At 45.8% G+C, this 20805-nt stretch overlaps 1 protein-coding gene across 1 annotated transcript; it reads right to left on the bottom strand.

Moving 5' to 3' along the window:
- Positions 1–1195: 1195 nt before the first annotated feature.
- On the bottom strand, positions 1196–20359 carry ogdhl (oxoglutarate dehydrogenase L; the record flags this gene model as incomplete). The annotated part of the gene is made up of 22 exons (XM_084470284.1): positions 1196–1319; positions 1450–1604; positions 1882–2045; positions 2638–2710; positions 3440–3565; positions 4775–4846; positions 5346–5524; positions 6060–6187; positions 9945–10095; positions 10931–11059; positions 11303–11405; positions 11997–12149; positions 12543–12722; positions 13596–13724; positions 14280–14459; positions 14680–14770; positions 15217–15363; positions 15773–15927; positions 16588–16703; positions 18024–18126; positions 19645–19809; positions 20120–20359. The coding sequence occupies 22 exons, from the start codon at positions 20357–20359 to the stop codon at positions 1196–1198; spliced, it is 3063 nt and encodes a 1020-aa protein (XP_084326410.1).
- Positions 20360–20805: the final 446 nt, after the last annotated feature.

The following is a 20805-nucleotide window of genomic DNA, read 5'->3' as shown; positions in this document are numbered from 1 at the left end:
CAAGTTGTCCTTCAATATGACTACAAAATATTTAGAATTCTCCATTTCTATATTTCTTATTCCATACACTTTCCATCATATTTATACAACCATGTCGATCATTTTCTTGACCTTTAAAACACAATAAACAGATTGTTTTTAAGCAACTACAAAAATATGTAGAGAACTAAATGGTTTGTGCTTCTGTTCATTCGCAGTGCTGAGGTTTAGCTTGACAGGATACGTCTGCCATTTTGATAAGTTCCGGTCGGCACAACACTCCGTGCTCTCAAGTTTTCTGACATGACAACCATCTAAAAATGCGACACACAGACATACATGGACATACAGACATACACCATGTGTCAATCTTTCCCTGCCAGCTGGCTGCTGTCTCCCGGTGTAGACAAGTGTGACTCAATTCAACGCTCATTCAACAGTCCGATTAGACGAGGATAACCAAGTAAAGACACACACATACACTCAAGCAGGGAAAGCCGCTTGGCGTTTAAAAAAACGTGTCTTCATTCATTCCCGATATCATTCTGGATGGCTTTGTGGAGACACACCGGAGGCCGGGGTCCGGTTTGTGCGTTTTTATAGCTGCTACCGCTATCGGTCTATCTACACAACAGCAAACATAACTTTTACAATTAGGATTATCTAAAGGCTCAACATCAAGGCGTTGTGTGCGTGCTAAAGTGTCATCTAGGGGAATTGCATAAACGTTCTACAATGAGAAAAAAGTTATTTGAAGGAAAGTGGCAGGAAGTTAAAGGAATGAACCACATGAAAAAAAAAAAAAAAAGGGAACAAATTAACAATCATGTGTTAGTTCAACATTCACCCTTTATAGCCTCGGAACGCCTGAAGGGAAATAAAGGGGCATTCTCATAATTATACTTTTAGTTTTTTTTTCATGTGGTGCATTGCTTGAATCATTCTAAACTGCTGCATAGACCTCCACTAACTAACCCATCAAAGTGCTGCATAGACCTCCACTAACTAACCCATCAAAGTGCTGCATAGACCTCCACTAACTAACCCATCAAAGTGCTGCATAGACCTCCACTAACTAACCCATCAAAGTGCTGCATAGACCTCCACTAACTAACCCATCAAAGTGCTGTGGTAAACAAACGTGTGCCGACGCCGTAGTCAGCTGTGAGGTCCGCCCTCCCCCTCCATGGCTCCACCCCCTTCCTCTCCCGGTTCTCTAGAACTTCCTGCCCTGGAAGACGTCGAGGTTGAACGCGGCGTCCATGAACCTCCTCAGCTCGTTGAGGTGCGTGGCCTTGTTGCCCGTGGCGGGCGCGGCCGCGGGGTCGCGGCCCACGTACCTGAAGGTCAACAACGAGGTCACGTGTCACACCGGTGCCAAACGGAACCGTCCTACCCTCGATTTAGACCAATCGCATCGCAGGGGTGATGAAACTTTTTGTGGTGGTGATAGACATGCAAATGACTCACCAAATCGGTTTCTGATTGGCCACCACGGTGCGGAAGCGCGGCCGCACGTAGTCATAGTAACCCATGTTCTTGTGTTCCTCCTGGCACCAGACCAGCTCAGCGTTGGAGTACCGCTCCACCTCGCCCCTCACCAGGTCGAAGGGGAACGGAGAGATCTGGAACCCAAACAGCAGCACGACCAGTGAAGAACAATCCAGGTTTCTGTTGTTTTTAAGCGTTGGTTGGTTAGAACCGGAACAAATGGACACAATCATGGGATACACCATTTGCGAGCACACTTGGTGGGGAAATTAAATGCAGAACTAAAACCAACACGCCGAGTTCCCCGCGGTTTTCCAAAGATTCTAGGAGGTTTCCCCACTGTATTAACCAATGTGGCCACTAGGCGAACAAGGTCCAGAGTACACAGCAGAAGAAGAGCTATATAAACACCTGTTCCAGTCGGATGAGGGCCACCTCTCCCTCCAGGTGGAGGACTCTCCTCTCCCGGGCCAGTTCATAGTACACTTTCCCGGTGCAGAAGATGACACGCTTCACCTGCTGGGGGTTTTCACTCGCTGGGCCCTCGTTGGGAATCAGTCTCTTGAATCTGGTCCCTGGACACACCCACGGGGTTGAATAGTGGAGCGTTGGATACGGATTAATACCAGCGTTTTATCAGGGTTTGAAGATAAGATGTACTTTGTTGTTCCCAGATGGGCAAAAAGGATTTGCGAAAATCTTAAAGATGAAAAATAGAATGAAAAAGTAAAGTGTACTTTAAAAAAATAGTAGAAAAATTGTCTTGTAGCTGCTCCTATGGCTTAATTGGGATCAATAAATTATCTGATCTTATTTTACAAAATATACACAGAAAATATAACTATATACAAACACAATTAAGAGTAGAAATGTAGATGCAAAAAGAGAAAGATAAACAGCGAAGTAGACGTTACAGATAATACAGGCAATACAGACTGCATTACTGATAGTACATGCTACATTACTGATAGTACAGGCTGCATTACTGATAGTACAGGCTACATTACTGATAGTACAGGCTACATTACTGATAGTACAGGCTACATTACTGATAGTACAGACTGCATTATTGATAGTATAGTCTACATTACAGATAGTACAGGCTACATGATTGAAACGACCACATCCTTTGTGTAGTAAACGAGATTAACGTGGAAAAACCGGTACCTTTAGAGAGCTCATCGAAACTTGACCTGGCATCGGGGAGTCTCAGCAGGGACTTGGGGGTGAATACGATCAACTGTGGAAGTTGTAAGTACTTTAAGTTTGATTCAACAGAATGACTTGCTTTTGCTTTGTGCTTTTGGGAGGGAAAAAACCCCCAAGAGATGGGAGAAAAAGTTTTCTTGCTTTCTTTTCCTCGCTTCTTTGTCGCCTCCTATACGGCATACACTTCTACGCTGGGGAAAACACTTTTTTTGTTAACCCTCAAAAAAATAAATAAACCCACTTTGCTGCTCAACCAACTGTAGTTTCAGATTCTCTCTCGTAGAAAAACAAACAATAATATCCCCCATTGACTCCTCTCGCTAATTTGCTCAGGAAGACATTTTCTCACGCTCCGCAAAGCGCTGCATTCAGATACAACAGGGGAACGCTTTACACACTGACTGTGACCAGAGAAAGAGAGCACAGTTGAAAATGTGTACTCTATGGCAACTTTTAAAAACAACTTTCTGAAACAATTAGGAGGAGAATTGTGGTGAGGTGTCCAACCGCCTAAACACTACAGTGCAATGCCGTTCACCTCAGCTGCTATTCTTATTTATCTGTATTTTTTTCTTCATTTGTTACTTGTATATTTTCTCTTTATTTAAAATTTGTTGTTGTGAATCGCAGTGTCTGGATGACATTTACATTTCACACCATGTGCAATGACAATATAGAGATTCTGATTCTGATTTTGAAAAATATTAAAATAGGTCAAATGAAAACAAGGATGAGCGAAACAAGCCGGTGAGCTCCTTACCGGTTTCCTGAAGGGCAGCAGGACCTGCCTCCTCAGCATGTGGCAGAAGTTAGCCGGGGTGGAGCAGTTCACCACCACCCAGTTACAGTCAAACAGCTGGTGGACCTCAAAGTCTCCGCTGAACTCCTGCATACAAGAATCAAAACAACAACTTTGACACAGAATACTGGATTTGATAGGACTTGTGACAGACCAACCGAGGGTGTGTGTAGGCATTTTCTTATGGATAATATATATATATATTGTAGCGACCCAGCAGGACTATGGGGGGGATTGATGGGGAGTTTGTGGGGGGAAGGAGTTGCCCTAGTTCAGCCTGATAGGCCAGTTGGGAGAGGGGGAGGGAACAGCTAGCCAGTGTTCGGTATCGCCATATGGTTTTGGGCACTCCTCCAACCCCGTAGTTAGTTTGTACGGAAAGGATAATAAAGCCTGGTTCTCCGGTTAAACTGTGTCCTCCTCATTCCGCTAGTTAGCCCTGCAGTGTCGGGCTGCAAACGCTACTATATATATATTTATTATTTGTAATAATAGTTCAATTAATTCAATTATGACATAATGTTTATACACACACAACTATTTATAACCATTAAGAATAAAACGATGGAAATAACAAACATTTGTTATTACTTTCGATATGCATTGAGAGAAGATGTATAGTGCCAGAACTTCACACATATGCAACCCCCCCCCCCCCCCCCCACACACACACACACACACACACACACACACACACACACACACACACACACACACACACACACACACACACACACACACACACACACACACACACACACACACAGTCATGATGTGCATCAAACAGACGCTGGCATCGGTGTTAATCCTGGTGTGCTCCCACTAACTGCTGGATCAATATCCCATTTGTGAAACTAATCTACCAGGATAATGCCGAGACATATAGTCAGAGTTTGGTCATCTACTGGTGACCAATACCCACTCACCCCCTGGGAGCTGGACGTGGAAATACTCATAGGCTCCAACAATGGGCCAAACATAGCATTGCATCCAGTGAGCAGTTCACATGTTGTGAACGATTAAAGCCAAATCAGAAGACATTTGTGGTCTAGTAAATAAATAAAACTCTTAAACGGCATAAAAAGTTTAATAAATTAAACTATGTTGTCCCCATTGCATCAGCAGACAATGTGGTCTTGCACATGCATGAATGAAATGGAACTGTTTCGAACAGTTGAATCTGTTGAGCTAGGTTGATGCCGTTGAATCATCAGTTCAATGAGCACAGCTTTGACCCCAGTGGTCGAATGCATTGAGCTGTGGTTACTTTCATGCGTTGGTTTCTAAGGAACGTACAGGGAAGCGGTCGGGGTCATCCTTGCTCATCTGCAGGAAGCGCTCTGGTCTGGCTGACGAATGCTCTGGACCCTGGGGGGGTGTGAGGAGGAGAATATCAGTTAACAACACCAAAGACCATCGTTACCTCCGGTTGAACGCTCTGTTATAGTCTGCTCGCCGTCGTTCAGGTTCTGAATATATCCTGTCAAATGACGAACCAAATTGTCATCGTATCAACCCCGCCCTACAAGAGACTTGTATAAATGGGGGCTAGACGATTATGCACGAGAGAATAAAACATGAGATCAGATTTGTCTGGTTCCCAGGCAACCCGTCTACCAAATTATGGTGAAATATATATAAATCTATTATATATATATATATATAAATTATGGCAATTGTTGGTGAAATAAATACTGGTTAATCAATAATTTGTGAACCATGTCGGAGAGCAGTGCTTATATTTGATAGAAAGGAAAATATCCAAAATACAACAATGTAATCAGAAGGAGCAGGGAATGCATTGTGAGTGACCGGTATGATCAGGTTCATTTGAGACCCTGGTGTTCATTTGTCGACGGCCCCTTACCATCCCCTCCATGCCGTGGGGCAGCAGCAGGACGATGCCGTTGTTGCGGACCCACTTGGCCTGTCCCGGGCTGATGAACTGGTCTATGATGCACTGGGCCGTGTTGTGGAAGTCTCCAAACTGAGCCTCCCACAGAACCAGAGCGTTGGGGCTGGCCATGGCGAAGCCCAGCTCGAACCCTGCGACAGACAGCCGGGTCAGGCCCGTGCACAGAGGCGTGGCTACGGTGGTTCAGGTCACTGCCCCTCTGCCCTCATTGGCTGAGGTGCGGTCTGGCCCAAAACATGTTTTTACTTACTAGTTTTTGTTTCTTCATAATAATAACTTCCTTGTTGTAGTTGTTACTACTTCAGATGCTGTTGTGTAACATAAATATATATCTGGAGTCACTGACCCTCACAAGGTCTGTGCATGGCCCAGAGCCAGATAGAAAACACCTAATAATGTTGAAAAATCTGAAAAGGTGCAACCTAAAAAAATGCCAGTATAAGTGAAACATAAACCAGCCTAAAAACAAAAGCGGTTTCTTTAAAAAAAAACATGCTTGCGTAGCAATTGTTATTTGCTTCAGCTACTCCAATTTTGAGTAGGTCTTTGAGTGTCAATCAAGACCGGGGAAAGTAGAAGTGTATTCCTGACTGATTAAGGAACAAATGAACACATGAGATATACAGTACATGACTATATAGGTTCTCCAGTGGTTCCAATACTAACCCAGGACCCCGTACTCTGACAGGGAGCTGTTGCAGACAGTGTAGGGGGCCTGGTCGGACCACAGGTGGTTCATTGGAACGCAGAAACGCCGGTCCACTTCCTGGTCGTGCAGGACATGATGCCGGTGGCTGGGGTAAAAACACATATAAACAGAGAAACATTTATACACTAATTCATTTATTATACATATTTATTGTGCATAGATGAATAATAAAAACATGAATCTGTACATCAATTCTAGAAATATAACGAATTGAATCAAAAAGCACAGTAAACCCTGTGAGGCTTTTGAAACGTTAAAAGTCTTCAGTTGTACAGCAAACACTTTAATAGAAACCAGACCACTTGACATACACACAGAGGAGCTAGTGGGTCATGACACACAGTCAATCCATAGAGAGAGAAAAAGAGAAATAGAGATAGAGAGAAAAAGAGAGAAAGAGAACGAGAGCGAGATGGAATAAGGCAGTGTGAGGACAGGGCAACAACAAGGAGAGTGGCTGGGAGCACGGAGGCGAGCGTTAACCAGGCCTGCCAGCCCACTCATTTAGAGCGGGAGAGTCAGCCATCACTACCAGCGGGATGAGACAGTGGCTTAAATGGCACCTTTAACATCCCTTTAATGATGTCCCCACACACACACACACACACACACACACACACACACACACACACACACACACACACACACACACACACACACACACACACACACACACACACACACACACACACACACACACACACACACACACACAGTGATTTCTCTAAGACTGCAAGGGAAGCTCAGTTTCAGGAAAATTAAATGGTGAAATATATACTGTTGTGTTAACATTTCATTGACTAAAAATGCGTTAGAACACGTCCATCTCGAAGACGAGTTTGTTCAGAATCAGCCGCTTATCGGCTGACTCGATTTCCTTCTCATACATTCCCGTAGTGTCACAGTTCCTTTGCCTGTTGAAGCTCAGCGTCCATCCACTTCAATGGGGCTGCATAGAACAGCTTTTTTTAGTGCGTTGAAAGTCGACGGTCATTGGATAATGCTGCGATTATGTCCCTCCCACGGACGCTCAGCGTCTCTGGGGGTGAATGGAGGAGTGGGCTGGCCTGGACGCTGAGCTTCTGCGTGATGATTGGAGGGTCTGCGAAAGACTGAGTTGCCGTTTGATTGACAGTGATTTTGAACTATCTCTTTAGTCCGCAGTCCCATCACAGATTTTTCAAGCGAGTCGAAAGACAAACTGCAACCTATTTCTTGATATTTGCTTGGTGAAATTTTTGGTGACAATTTTCATCGTACATTTCATACACTTATACACACAATTCCTTGTTTCAGTTTTACATAATTCCCTAATTTCTTTGTTCAAGTTTAATATTGATTTGGTAGTTGGCCATCACTTTGATTCAGGGAGCCTGAGGTCTGAACTTCAAGTCCTGTATTCAGATCAGGACTTGCAGGGTGACAGGGGAAAGCTGTGTGATTTCTTGGTGTTCCTTAAAGACATGAAGTTGGACAGTGCAATGTCTCAGCTTTACAAACTGTTCTCATTAGTGGCAACAATTGGAGCTACATGTGCAGGTGTATAAAGGAGCTTCTCCTGTTTAAAGCGGCTCAAGTCCTACACCATAACAAGGGGCCAAGACCGTTTAAGCAGCCTAGCTCTGCTGGCCATTGAGAGGACACTGGTCAAGTCACTGGAAAAGACAGCTAGTTGGTATGACAGGGTCACAGAGCATTTCCTTGAAAAGGAACAGAGAGCAGAATTTACAATACATAATTTTACAATTTATATGATGTAGGCTGAAAATGAGCTTCCCCTGCAGCATACAATATAAGGATTATATTTTATGCTGATTATATTTATGTATTGAATAATTGTGTCAGTAATGGAAACAATCTCTCACTTTTTTTTTTCTTTCTGACCATCATTTCTCTAATTGTGAGTGAAACGGTGGGAGAAAGCTAATTATCAACCAACCAGGCCAGTTCGTGCATACTGGTTCTGTTTGATCGCTGCTCCACATCTGCAGGATATTTTTATTCTCTTCAAGAAATGCTTTTTGAACGGAGCAAGAAGCAAAACGCAATGTGTGTTTTCTTCTCTCAATGCGCTCGTTTACTATCAAAAGGCACCGCTGCTTCTTCTCTCACAACGGCCTCATGAACCGCGCGCCCCTCTGTCTACGTTTACATCATCCCATCCGTCTTTTCATGTTTTTGCCTTCTTTCCCCTTTCGTTTTCTTTCTTTCCCCATTTCTCTACCCCATCGCCTTTCTTTCGCTCTCTTTATTTCTTTCATATACAAACAAACATCTTTCCCTTATACAGTACATACAATCATGCGTACACACACACACACACACACACACACACACACACACACACACACACACACACACACACACACACACACACACACACACACACACACACACACACACACACACACACACACACACACACACACACACGGCCGCCTGGGGGCCCCATTAGTCAAAGATGGGGGTGGGGGGGTTTCTTGGTGCAACGCAGCTGAGCACAGACTACTGAATCCATTAGTCCACGCAGTTACCTACATCACCACAACGTGAGCCGGACCAGTCAACTGTAACGCAACAATATGCTCAGTTCCACCCATCAGAGAGAGACCGCGGGGATACGGGCAAAGAATGTAAGTTGAAGAAAAAAAAAGAGCAAAAAAAGTTTAAAAAAAAAAGAAGAAAGAGAAATTTATTTAAATTTATTAAATTACCGACTTATGTTTTTTTACATTCTATGTCGGGGGTGAGTCAAGGAGCAGGTGTAAGGGGAGGAAGGAGTTGTGAAAGATAGAGATACAGAGAGAGAGCTAAGGCCTGACACCAAATAGAAAATAACACTGAAGTGGGGGAAACGGTTTCAACCCGAAACAAAACCCCAGTCGTGTCGTTTTGGCTTCTCAAATACATTTTGGTCCTCCCCATCTATTTACTCATTTATTTTTTATTTGTTTATCGGTGGGCAGCCACTGTGTTCAGTGTCTTTATCCGGGCATACCATCACCGCCGACAACACACCGGATGGAAGCAATAGATGGTGAAGTGCGCCAGAGAAGCGGTGGCTGGCCGTTAGTTAGCTTGATGTATGAGCCGCGGCGCTAAGTGGCGTGCTTCCACCCAGAGAGATAGTCTGGTTTGGAGGAACTGAGGTTGGACTGATGAGACTGGCAGCGAGAGATAGAGAGAGATAGAGAGAGATAGAGAGACAGGGAGAGGGAGCGTAGGGAAAGGAGGAGGGGTGGGTTGTTGTGGGATGTTTCCAGGACACCGATGTTGTTCGATTCCCCCTCAATCCCAACGCTTCCTCCGGGAAGTTGCTACGATAAAGAGTGATCTTCCCCTTTCTAAAGCGCTATTTATTTACTGGACAAATAGGACCAAGTGAACTTAAAATACATGACAGAGTGAAACACAAGATGAGCCTGCCTACATGGATGGCTCTGGGTCGAATTTCAGAGAATGCAAATTCAACGCCTTGTGTCTGACTAAAGGGTATCTGGTTAAAGTCCAATATACCAATAGGGGAGGGCTAGATCTTATGAGTGACATAAGTCGCTTCTATGACAACTTGAGTTGCAGTTCACTCCCATACAGCTGCTTAGTGTCCATTCATTGAACACTGGTTCAACTGGGCAGGAAGAGACCAAAATCCTTCTTTAAAAGGGCTAGGTTATAGTCGGAGGGAAATCTAAATTTTGTCCTTTACAGCATCTGGACGAGTGGGAGCCGGTGATTGTTTCGACCCCTTTACCAGTGAAACACAAACTGTTTTCATCTGTTCAGTCAGGTAACCCGTGCTGAAAGCGCCCGTGTTCATTGTAGCAGCGTGGGGGTCTCCTCACCTGAAGGTGCCCCTCTCCACGTCCTGCCCGCTGAGCCTCACGTGGACCCCCTCCTGGAGCAGGGACCCGAACGCCATGTACTCCCCCAGGGCCCAGTCCATCTGACGGGCCTTCACCAGCTCAGACCGGCCCCGCAGGATCCGCGACACCCCTGGGACACACACACATACTGCATGTAGACACATATATAGACACATACATATATACTGCATATAGACACATATATACACACACGTATACACACAATCGCAGCAGACAGTGTGTGTGTGTGTGTGTGTGTGTGTGTGTACACACTTGGTGCAGACACACACACACACTTCCATATATGCATGTGCAACACACACACACACACACGCACACACACACACACACACTTCCATGTATGAATGCGCAACACACACACTTCCTCTTCCATATATGAATGTGCACGCACGCACGCACACACACACATGCACACACACACGTTAACGTGACAGGATGAACAGGGCATGAGACAAGGAAGGTCAATAAAAGCAGCAATGAGTTTGTCAGAAGGTAAGAGCCAGCAGGCCGTGGCGCAGCGAGGTAAATAAGCAGCGGTGGAGTTCTGAGGAGCCTAGCCAGGTGCCGGGCCAGATGTGCAGGTCGCAGAGCGGCTACAGGGGATGGATGGGCTGTTCACAGGTGAGACACTTTTAATTGGCTCTCTGCAGAGCTGCCCGCCACAGTTATGGTAATGTAAAGCCAATAAACAAGATAGACTGTGGGTCGCTTTGGGTCGTTGAGATATAAACATTCAGTGACCCAAACAGGGATGGGGGGGCGTTGGGGTGTCCATCAGAGTTCAGAATCAGAACCACCATGGGATCGATTGCCAAGCAGGTTAACCCATACAATAAATGTTGTCAGAAGGAAGATATGACATTTTCATTTAGGGGATTTTGCGGACGCTTTTATCCAAAGCGACTTTCAACCATTCATTCACACATTCCAGGCTGGAGGCTCACCGGGGTGGAGGTTGAAGCCCTCCAGAGGCACGGAGCTGGCGGTGAGGCCGATGTGCTGCAGCACGTCCTCCTCCAGGCCCGTCGGGGGGCAGCTCATGCTCTTCGGCTCCCCTTCGGCCGTGAAGAAATCTGCCCCCAGATGACAACAACACACACATGAAACAACAACATCCCGCTGCCGGAGCAGGCAGGGACTCAGACGAAAGGTTGACATCAATTATGCAATGATCAATTCACAGAGCCTTTTATCCAAAGCGACCTGCACTTGCTCAAGGATGCCTACAGGTAGAGTATGGACATTGAACCTTTTGGCTGTGAGTGTGTCCAACACTTGTCCCCTGATAGAGGAGGTATCGCAGGGTTTCTGGGTACCTGGCCAGGGTGAGTCCAGCCAATGGCGGATGTGAGATATCTTTTCATCTTTGGAGCTGGTGTACGCCTCCTCGCATATCTTGTCATACTTGGCTACTTCCTCCTGTAAAGAGAGATTGTATGTTAAGAACCAATACATACAATAAACATTAACAGACGCGCATGCGTGCGTGCGTGCGTGCGTGCATGCGTGCGTGTGATTGACATAATTGAGAGGGATAGAGAGAAAGAAAGAAAGAAAAGACTAGGAACTAGATATCTATAGCAGTGAGGAGAGACGGCTCAAATGGTAACAAATTGGACACTCCACAGCAACACACCGTATTTCTTTGCAACGGCCTCCATTAATCTAAATAAAAAATGATTGACTTCGGCGATTTGGCCCCCGCTCCGGAGGAACCAAACCGCCGCATCTCCGAGCGGTCGCGTCTGCTAGCGCTAACGTCGGGGGGGTGTGTTGGGCGAAGGAACAGAGCGGGAGGCAGTAAATCTACAACTGGACCGGCGCTTTGCTGTGTCAACACAGCCACGAGGACGACAGGGTAATATTTAAACAGAATTGACTGTGCTTAGTTCAGCAGAGAGGGGCGGCTAATAAACTGCTTCTGGACGCCACGGCGACGGCGGTTGTAGCTTTTAAAAATCTACGACGCGAGGGCGGCGCGAGAAAGTGGCGGGAAAACGGGACGGGAACCTCAAACTCCTGCAGCGTGACCACGCCCTCGGAGATGAGCTTGTCGGAGTACTTCTTCAGCACGTCCTCCTGCCGGCGGATCTGCTTGTACATCAGCGGCTGGGTGAACATGGGCTCGTCCATCTCGTTGTGGCCGAAGCGCCGGTAGCTCACCTGGGAGGCAGACGGAGGGGAAGCCGTCATCAGAATGCTGTTTAATGCATGCATGCATACACACACAAAACAGACACACACAATGAGAATGAAGCCATAGTCAGAATGCTATTCAATACATGCACACATACACTCAAAACAGACAATATTCAGAAGCCCAGTTTTACAGCTTTCTTTCTTCATACATATACATAGAATCGTGCACACTTACACAAACACACTTAGAGGCCAAGCTTCTATTGACATTTTCATCAAATTGTCCAGATTAGATCTCATTTTCTTTTTTTCTTAACGGACACACACGTAATCTGATTCCACATACAGGATCATGACCCAGACCAATCACACCCCCCCCCCCCAAGCCAGCTCGCCTGGACCTGGACCAGGCCCTACCAGGTCGATGACCACGTCCTTGTTGAAGGTGCTGCGCCACTCTGCGGCCACGCGGCACACGTGCATGACGGCCTCGGGGTCGTCGGCGTTCACGTGGAAGATGGGGGCGTTCACGACCCGCGCCACGTCCGTGGGGTAGGGGGAGGAGCGCGCCACGCGGGGGTCCGTGGTGAAGCCGATCTGACGGGGACAAGGACAGGTCGTACCATGAGAATAAGTGGTAAAGGATCAAAATGGCTAATTCCTCCATCACTCCCATCCCCACAGCAGGGCTGCAACGATTGGTCGATTTATCGGTGAGTCGATCGAAGGAAAACATACCAAATCTTATTTTGGTAATGGCTTCATTGATTCAGTTTATCTAGTACATGTAACAAACCTTTGCTGCTTTATGTTGCAGTTAATTTCAAATATGTAGTTCAATAAAGTTTGATCAATAAATATGCAGAGTTTAGTTTTTCTTGTATGCTTTGCTTATCACATAAAGCGAGCAGACTTAAGATATAACTTGACTAACTTGTGATTGCATTCACTATTATTAATGGCAATTTATAGACTAAACAATTAATGTATTGTGGCAACCCGGCTCGGGGAGTGAACCACCTTACTCCAATCAGCACACGATTCTCTTGGTTGTTACGCAACAAAGGCAATTTTAATCAAACATAAAGTATCTTTCTTAAAAGAACAAAAAGATAATAGAGTGGAATCCACAGCCTGGTCTCCCCTGGGCCTCAGGTGCTCTGCATCACGTTGATTGTCACGGGCCGGGTTGCCACAGTATGAATTGAAAATAATTGTTGCTGGATTAATCGACAATGAGGATCATTAGCTGCAGCCCAGTCATCTTGACCACCATCACAAGTACCACCATCACCACCACCACAAGTACCACCATCACCACCACGACTAGCATCATCAGCACCCCCAACACCCCCATTACAGCCCTCTGCTACCACCAACAGGACCGTTAACCATCACCAATACCATCACCGCCAGACATGATAAAAACATCAGAAGCAGCCGTCTCCCCAAGGGTTCCCCTTTCCATACCTGATTGTTGACGACGACATGGACTGTACCATGTGTGGTGTAGGAGGGGAGTTCGCTGAGGTGGAAGGTCTCATACACGACTCCCTGTCCAGCGAAGGCAGCGTCTCCGTGGATCAAAATGGACATGACCTGTGACCGGAGAAAAGGCACCACATTCATTTACAGTTCTAATATTTGACTATTTTGCAGACGCTGTTGTCCGCCGCAACGTACAGTGAATTCAGAGACATGTCATCAAGAAGCAGCTAGGGGTTAGGGATCTTGCTCAAGGGTGCCCCGAGGTTACGCTGCGGTCCTTGGGTACCGCATGCAGTATCAAGCAATTATGTTTATATGTATAGTTGTATTTGGGTATAATTATTCAACACAGACGTCAAGTTTAAAACGTGTCAACGGTTCACAGTCAGTGTTTCCCCTAAGATTTCTTCCAGCATTGGTGCTGAGGCGTGATAGAGGTGCACTATGTTGATATGCACGGGCAAGGTGCATCCGTACACGCTACGCCACTGCCGTACTTCACAGTGAAACATTAACACAGCAGAAGAATGTGTGTCAAAACAACAGAGAGGGCCAAGAGTTAAACATAAACATTCATCCATTCAAGGTGAAAAGTAGAAGCCGCTCTCCATTTACATTCAGCAGAGGCTTTAATCCAAAGCCACCTACAACAAGTCTCCCCCCTACCTTCTTGCCCTGGGAGTCCCCCCGGTAGAACTGCTCCGCCTTGGCCTTGCCCTGCACCACGGGGTCCACGGCCTCCAGGTGGGACGGGTTGGCCATCAGGGACAGGGTGATGGTCTTGTCCGTCTCCCGGTTGATCCTCTCGTGGTACATGCCCAGGTGGTACTTGACGTCCCCTGAACCCTGACCCCACACACACACACACACAACTTGTTTTTGTCTGTGCGTTTTATTATTTCTTTATATCTGATTGTAGTTCTACGTGGGTGTACTGTTTGTTCTCACACACACACACACACACACACACACACACACACACACACACACACACACACACACACACACACACACACACACACACACACACACACACACACACACACACACACACACACACACACACCTCGTCTGCGGCCTCCAATTTGGGGTCGAACTGGCAGAAGATCTGGTTCAGTTCTTTGCGAATCACGTTGGCCAAGACATTCAAACGACCCCTGGCAGAAGAGACAAGTTTCTAATTATTTTCTTTTAATTCATTTCTCAAAGTTACATCAGAAGTTCATGGTCACAATAGGTCATCGACATAATATCGTCATATATCCATTCAAAGTATTTTAAGATTATTTTTTTTGGGGGGGGGATTCTGGACAGTTTTACAAAGAAGGTATATGTGATATGTATATTTTTATAGCAATATTAGTAAGTGTAGATAATTAATTATTCAATCCAGAATGTTATGATTTTAAAATACACTTCAAGGTGATCTTAATTATGAATTGGCCGTAATATTTCTCTGAACGCCATATGATCAAACAATTTCGGCAATAAACATATTTATAGAAAAATATACTATATACACACACACACACACATATATATACATACATACATACATACATACATACATACATACATACGGTGTTTAAAAACAGTCCCATACCGATGAGGCATCCCCATGATGATGCTGTCGATGCCAGCAGCGCTGGAACTGTCTATGATCATCTTAAGAGCGGGAATGAGGACCTCGCACCCCTCCAGACCAAAACGCTTCTCAGATGACCACTTCCTGGCCAGGAAGTCCTCAAACCTATATAGGAAAACACAATAGGTCCGGTAGCTGCACCAGCCCACATGCCTAACCCCTACCTGCTTTTTAATGGCATGTATTCACTGTCGGACACTTTGTTTATAACCCTTTCATACACTGCTAACTACACTAATAATGACTGCACAACCGCTCACCCCCCTGCTACCAGCTGACTCACTAGCACATTGCACTCCTAACCATCCCTGGTAGGAGGGATCTTTTACCCTGGTTCCTTCGCAAGGTTTCTTCCCTGATTAAGAGTGCTTCCTTGCCCTTTTGGGGGCTAGGGTTAGGCAGGGGGGGGAGGGGGGTTTGAGACTGTAACTGTGATTCAGGGCAAACTATACTAATACTGATATATACTGATAATGATTCTAATTATAAACAAAAAGGAGGCATTCTTGCTGACCGTGTGGATCTGACCAGGCGGGCCAGCAGGGTCCTCTTCTGAGCGCTGGTGAAGTGCATGGCTCCGGGGGTCTCAAACTTCCCTCGGATCCACTGGCACTGCTCCACGCTGTTGATGAACATGAACTCCACGCCCACGTGGCCACAGTACGACGTCTGGGAGGGACCAAGAGACCCCACGAATGAACATTAAACAGACTCAACGTTGTCCTGCCTGCCTGCCATTATTGACCGAAAGGAAAAGTACACTCTTTCTCAGCCATTCCATTCCACTGGATCAAGCTCATTATTATGAGTTGGCAGCAGGGTAACTTAGGGCGCACTCACACTAGGCAAAGTTGCCCTGTACTGTACTCAAGTACGATTGCCCCCCCCCACTGTGCCGCTGGCCTGTGCTCACACTAGGCAATCTCAACGGGGCGAGTACGAGTACGGTTGCCTCTTGTACATATAGGTTGCGTATCCGTGCATGTGTGCGTGTCGGCTCATTAGCATCTGTACCGTGGCCTGAGCACACCTCTCCGAAGTGTACTGAGACCACGGAATTTAACTGTACTTGAGTACGGATGGCGTGCTCACACTAGCCAAACGATCTAGACTTTAGGTGGCAAATGTACTCGGGCACGGTACAGGCCTAGTGTGAGTGCGCCCTTAGTGGCCAGGGACTTCAACCAAAAGGTATGAACACCCCCAGCTTCCCGAAGCTTATAAGAGCCGTGAGCCAGCTGCATACCCTGCTCCAGAATAACATGCATCTGAACTTACTGCAAGACACTTTGCATAGGCAGGTAGACTATCATGGACAACCAACTATACCTCCAGTCTGCGTATGATCTCTCTCAGGGGCAGAGTGGTCTCCCCTCCCCCGATGAAGGTGGTGAAGGGCAGCCGGAAGGTCTTGTCCAGGTCGCTCTCATCCAGACCGTAGAACCCTTTAACATAGGCATCAGGTCAGCTGGGTTATATTACATAGAGAGATGTGCCCAGGCTATCTCTGAGGCAGTCTGCAGAGTAATGGTCATGTTTAGATTGGTGTAACTAGCAGCATAAGGTGATTTTTTTGTAGACCACACGCTGAGCAAAAGGCCAACAGCCTTTGATCTTTAGTCAACCCCAACGCTTGTCGAGTTGAACACTAGTCAGTAAAAGTGAGAGTAAAACCGTATATGAAAGGAATGCATGAACATATTTTAACGTAAATATCAATTCATTGAAACTCAACCATGAATCATTCATTCATTCATTCATTAACTTAAGAAAATAACCAAAGCAACAACATGATTCAAAGTAAGTCAATGTGTTTGTAAGCAGAGCAGGCAGAGTCAGTGGCTTCTACCTCCGCTTAGCATCTCCTGACCACCAAAGGCTACCTGGAGGGGGAGGGGGAGGGACTGCATAAGCTCAAGTACTACCAGCAACACAAGAGGAGACAGGTGCAAATCACATTACAAATGCAGGATAGAGGAAAGCAAGGATATACTTGCATGTCCAATCAGGAGGACAATAGTTGGAGGGGCCCGACATAACAGACATTACCCACTAACATTACCTGTCACGGTAGGAAGCGGTGTATTTGCTTAGGACGATACGGATCGCGCTACAGTATATCCTGGCCAGACAAGCATCTCTGATAATAAGTAGTGAACACAGCTGCAAACCCGCACCCGCTCCCTCCCTCCGCCCTCTTTGCTTATCTCGTCTTTCTTCTTCTATGGGGACTGTTACTGCCAACCAGGGGCTGTTTAACATCCTCACATCCTCAAGGCCGCTAAATGAATTGGGAGCGCAACGAGCAGCGTGGCTCGGAGATGAATGGCAGCATTACACACCGGCCAATAAAATGCAGAGTTGTCGTGACGCTGTTATGTTGGTTTGTATGGTTCAGAGAGAATCCAAGCCCAGCGAACAAGGGGTACAAGGGGAGTTATTTAGTGGAGGGTTGTCTAGGATAAAAAAATGATATCTGTTGTTTATACATATATACATATAGTTGTTTATAGATTTAGAAGTGCTTTATACGAAAGCACTTCTAAATTCAAGTGCTTTTGTATAAAAGTAAAAAATTTAAAGAATCTAATAGGATAATGAAAAGTAAAATATAACTGAGCTAAAGCCAAAATGACAACAAAAAGCAAAAGCTTGAATACTGTACACAGTAGGTACCTCTTCATCAGCACCAGTATCCTGCCCTCTTTGCAGCATGTTTGAAGGCAGCTCATTCTGGATAATAATGAGGGGGGGATTTTATTTACCCAGTTTGTCGATTGTGGTGATCAGGTCAGACGGCACAAAGCAGTCCAAGTCAGCTTCCAGAATTCCCAGTGGGTCTAACTGGGCAACGTGGTGTCCACGGATCTACAGGAAGAGATAAGACACATGAGGGTCGGGTGTGGAGGAGTAAGGGGTGGTGGTGATGATGATGGTAGTGGTGGAGAGGGCGGTGGTGGTGGTGGTGATGATGATGATGGAGATGGTTGATGTAGTGGTTGTGGTAGAAGAAGTGATGGCGATGACTCCAGTCAGGGTAGCCGGTGATGATGGTGGAGGTTTGGCTGATGGAAGGGAGTGACGGCAGTGTTGGATGTGATGGTTGGCGGTAGTAGTAGGGATAATAAGTATTAGTGATGGTAGTAGAGATGATAATGATGTTGATGGTGGTAGAAGTGATGGTATTGATAGTAGTAGTGATAATAGTGGTGCTGTTGGTAGCAGTGATGATAGTGGGGGTGGTGGTAAAAGTGATGATAATGATGGTGTTGGTGGGACTAAATGACAGGTTAGAGAACAGCAAAGCCCCGACTGTGTGGTAAGCAGAATTAGTAACGAGGGGAATGAGAGTGAATGTGAGGAGCAGGTCATTCTGACAACACAGAGGAAAATCCCTTTGGGAGTTCCCTGAAGCATGAACACACACACACACACACACACACACACACACACACACACACACACACACACACACACACACACACACACACACACACACACACACACACACACACACACACACACACACACACACACACACACACACACACACAAAAAGCATGTGTATCGAGTGCATCTGAGTGCACTAAAAGCACAGAATCTTGACACAACACACACACCATCCCCCCAAGGTTTGTAGCGAGCAGGGAATAAAAAGATGTCATTGCCAAAAGACAGAATTTAATAAATCCCTGGGATAGTTCCTCTAATTAACGTTGAGGGCGAGGGAAATGCTACCACCTGTTTTGCTTAAGTAGTCTCTTTGATATTTCCATTTTCAAAAAGCCGCTCGGCTATGTAGGTTACAGTTAATCTTGCAATTAGCATAACCTCACGCAGTGACAAACAAATTGTGTATTCCTTTTAATAAGCGCGAGCAAGCAGTACAAACAGCTTCACTAGCAATTCCAAGGGCCCTGACAACTCAATTCCACTTATTTGTTTTTGACAGGTTTTAAATAAAAACACAAACGCACCACAAATGAGTTGAAAAATTAAGAATAAATGCCGACATGCAACATTTGACCTGGGGTGTATAAAACTGTAAACATACTCGACAACACCACAGCTGCAAAGCAAAACAAAAACAATACCCTTTGATAAATTTACATTTTATTAAATGCGATGACACACATTCCATTATATGACATTATATATCCCCTGTGTGTGTGTACTATATATATATATATATAAATATATATATATTTATTATTATTTTTTTTTTTTGTATATATGTGTATGCAAGTCTGTTTAAATGTGAGAGTCTGTTTGTGCGTGACTGAGTGTTTGTATGTGAGTGAGTCCGTTTTTGCGAGTGAGTCAGTGTTTGTATGTGAGTGAGTCTGTTTGTGAGTGAATGAGTGTGTGTGTGTGTGTGTGTCTGACCTGGTAGGCTCTTATGAGGGTGTGTACAGCCAGGTGATCCTCCACCACCTTGCGGGCCATGCTGGGAGTCTGGTGCCCAGCGCGGCCCTGCAGCAGGGCAGAGGGGGGGCCCTCCACTGCCCCGTCGGACGCAGCCCCAGCCTGGCGGAAGAACGTGTCCCAGGACTATAGGAACCAGGAGGGGAAAAGTCCATTGAAGTGTCATTACTCATTACAATAGCGACTACAACAACGATGATGTGAAAGCATGTCAATGGATAACTCATGAAAGGGCTTTCTTTCCCCTTTCCCCACTTTTGGTATATAGTTCAAGTAATACAATGAGAGATTAGTTAATGAGAGTATTTAACCATATTACATATTGTATACAATATTACAGAGCAATTTGGCTGAGATAATCATCAACAGATGCACTTGTTTGAACAAGAACGTTCGAAGGGTGAATAATATAGTACACACAAGTCATCATCATCACCTCGTGGACATTTTTGGGATCCTCCAACCAGGCGAAGTACATTTCCTCCACATAGCTGGAGCTGCTGTTCACAGCGGTGGGAGCCGAAGGCCCAGCAAAGCAGCTCCTAGCCGACCCTGCCAACAGTGATCGGCAGGCCGGACCCCCTCCACCTCCAACTCCACCTCCTCCCCCGGGCAGCAGCAGGCACTGCCAGCCTCTACTCCTCAGGATACCTGCTAATGCACGGAACTGACTCATGGCTGGCTAGTCGCAGTTGTTGGCTCTGCATGGAACAGATGTAGGATAGGTTTAGGGGATAGAGGGTCAAGTCCTTCGAATGTGTGCATATCTATGGGTTTTCTTAAGATGAGTTTCAAAGGGTTGGGCTGGCTAAAACATTTCTAGAGCTATCATGCTCCTGCCCTCAAAGTATTCCTTGGCTTATCTCCCAATATACAGGCCCAGCCCAAAACAATTAGTAATTGGTGACCTGGCTTTATGTATTTGCACATCACGGATGCGCCGAAGTCGGTGTTGCATTGGAGTTCAATGCGTTAAAAATCTTTATTTAGAAATTACGATCTTGCACGACAGGAAAGTGGGTACTGGGCAGCGATCTGTGAGCAATACAACTATATCCTAAATAAGACGTGTGGCCGCAAATGAGACATGTGGGTTTGTAGCCAACATACCGCATAGTTCAA

Source organism: Micromesistius poutassou (genome assembly GCF_964030765.1).
Source record: "Micromesistius poutassou genome assembly, chromosome: 7".
Lineage (NCBI taxonomy): Eukaryota > Metazoa > Chordata > Actinopteri > Gadiformes > Gadidae > Micromesistius > Micromesistius poutassou.
The sequence above is the reverse complement of the archived record's forward strand: the minus strand, read 5'-3'. Positions and strand labels throughout refer to the sequence as shown.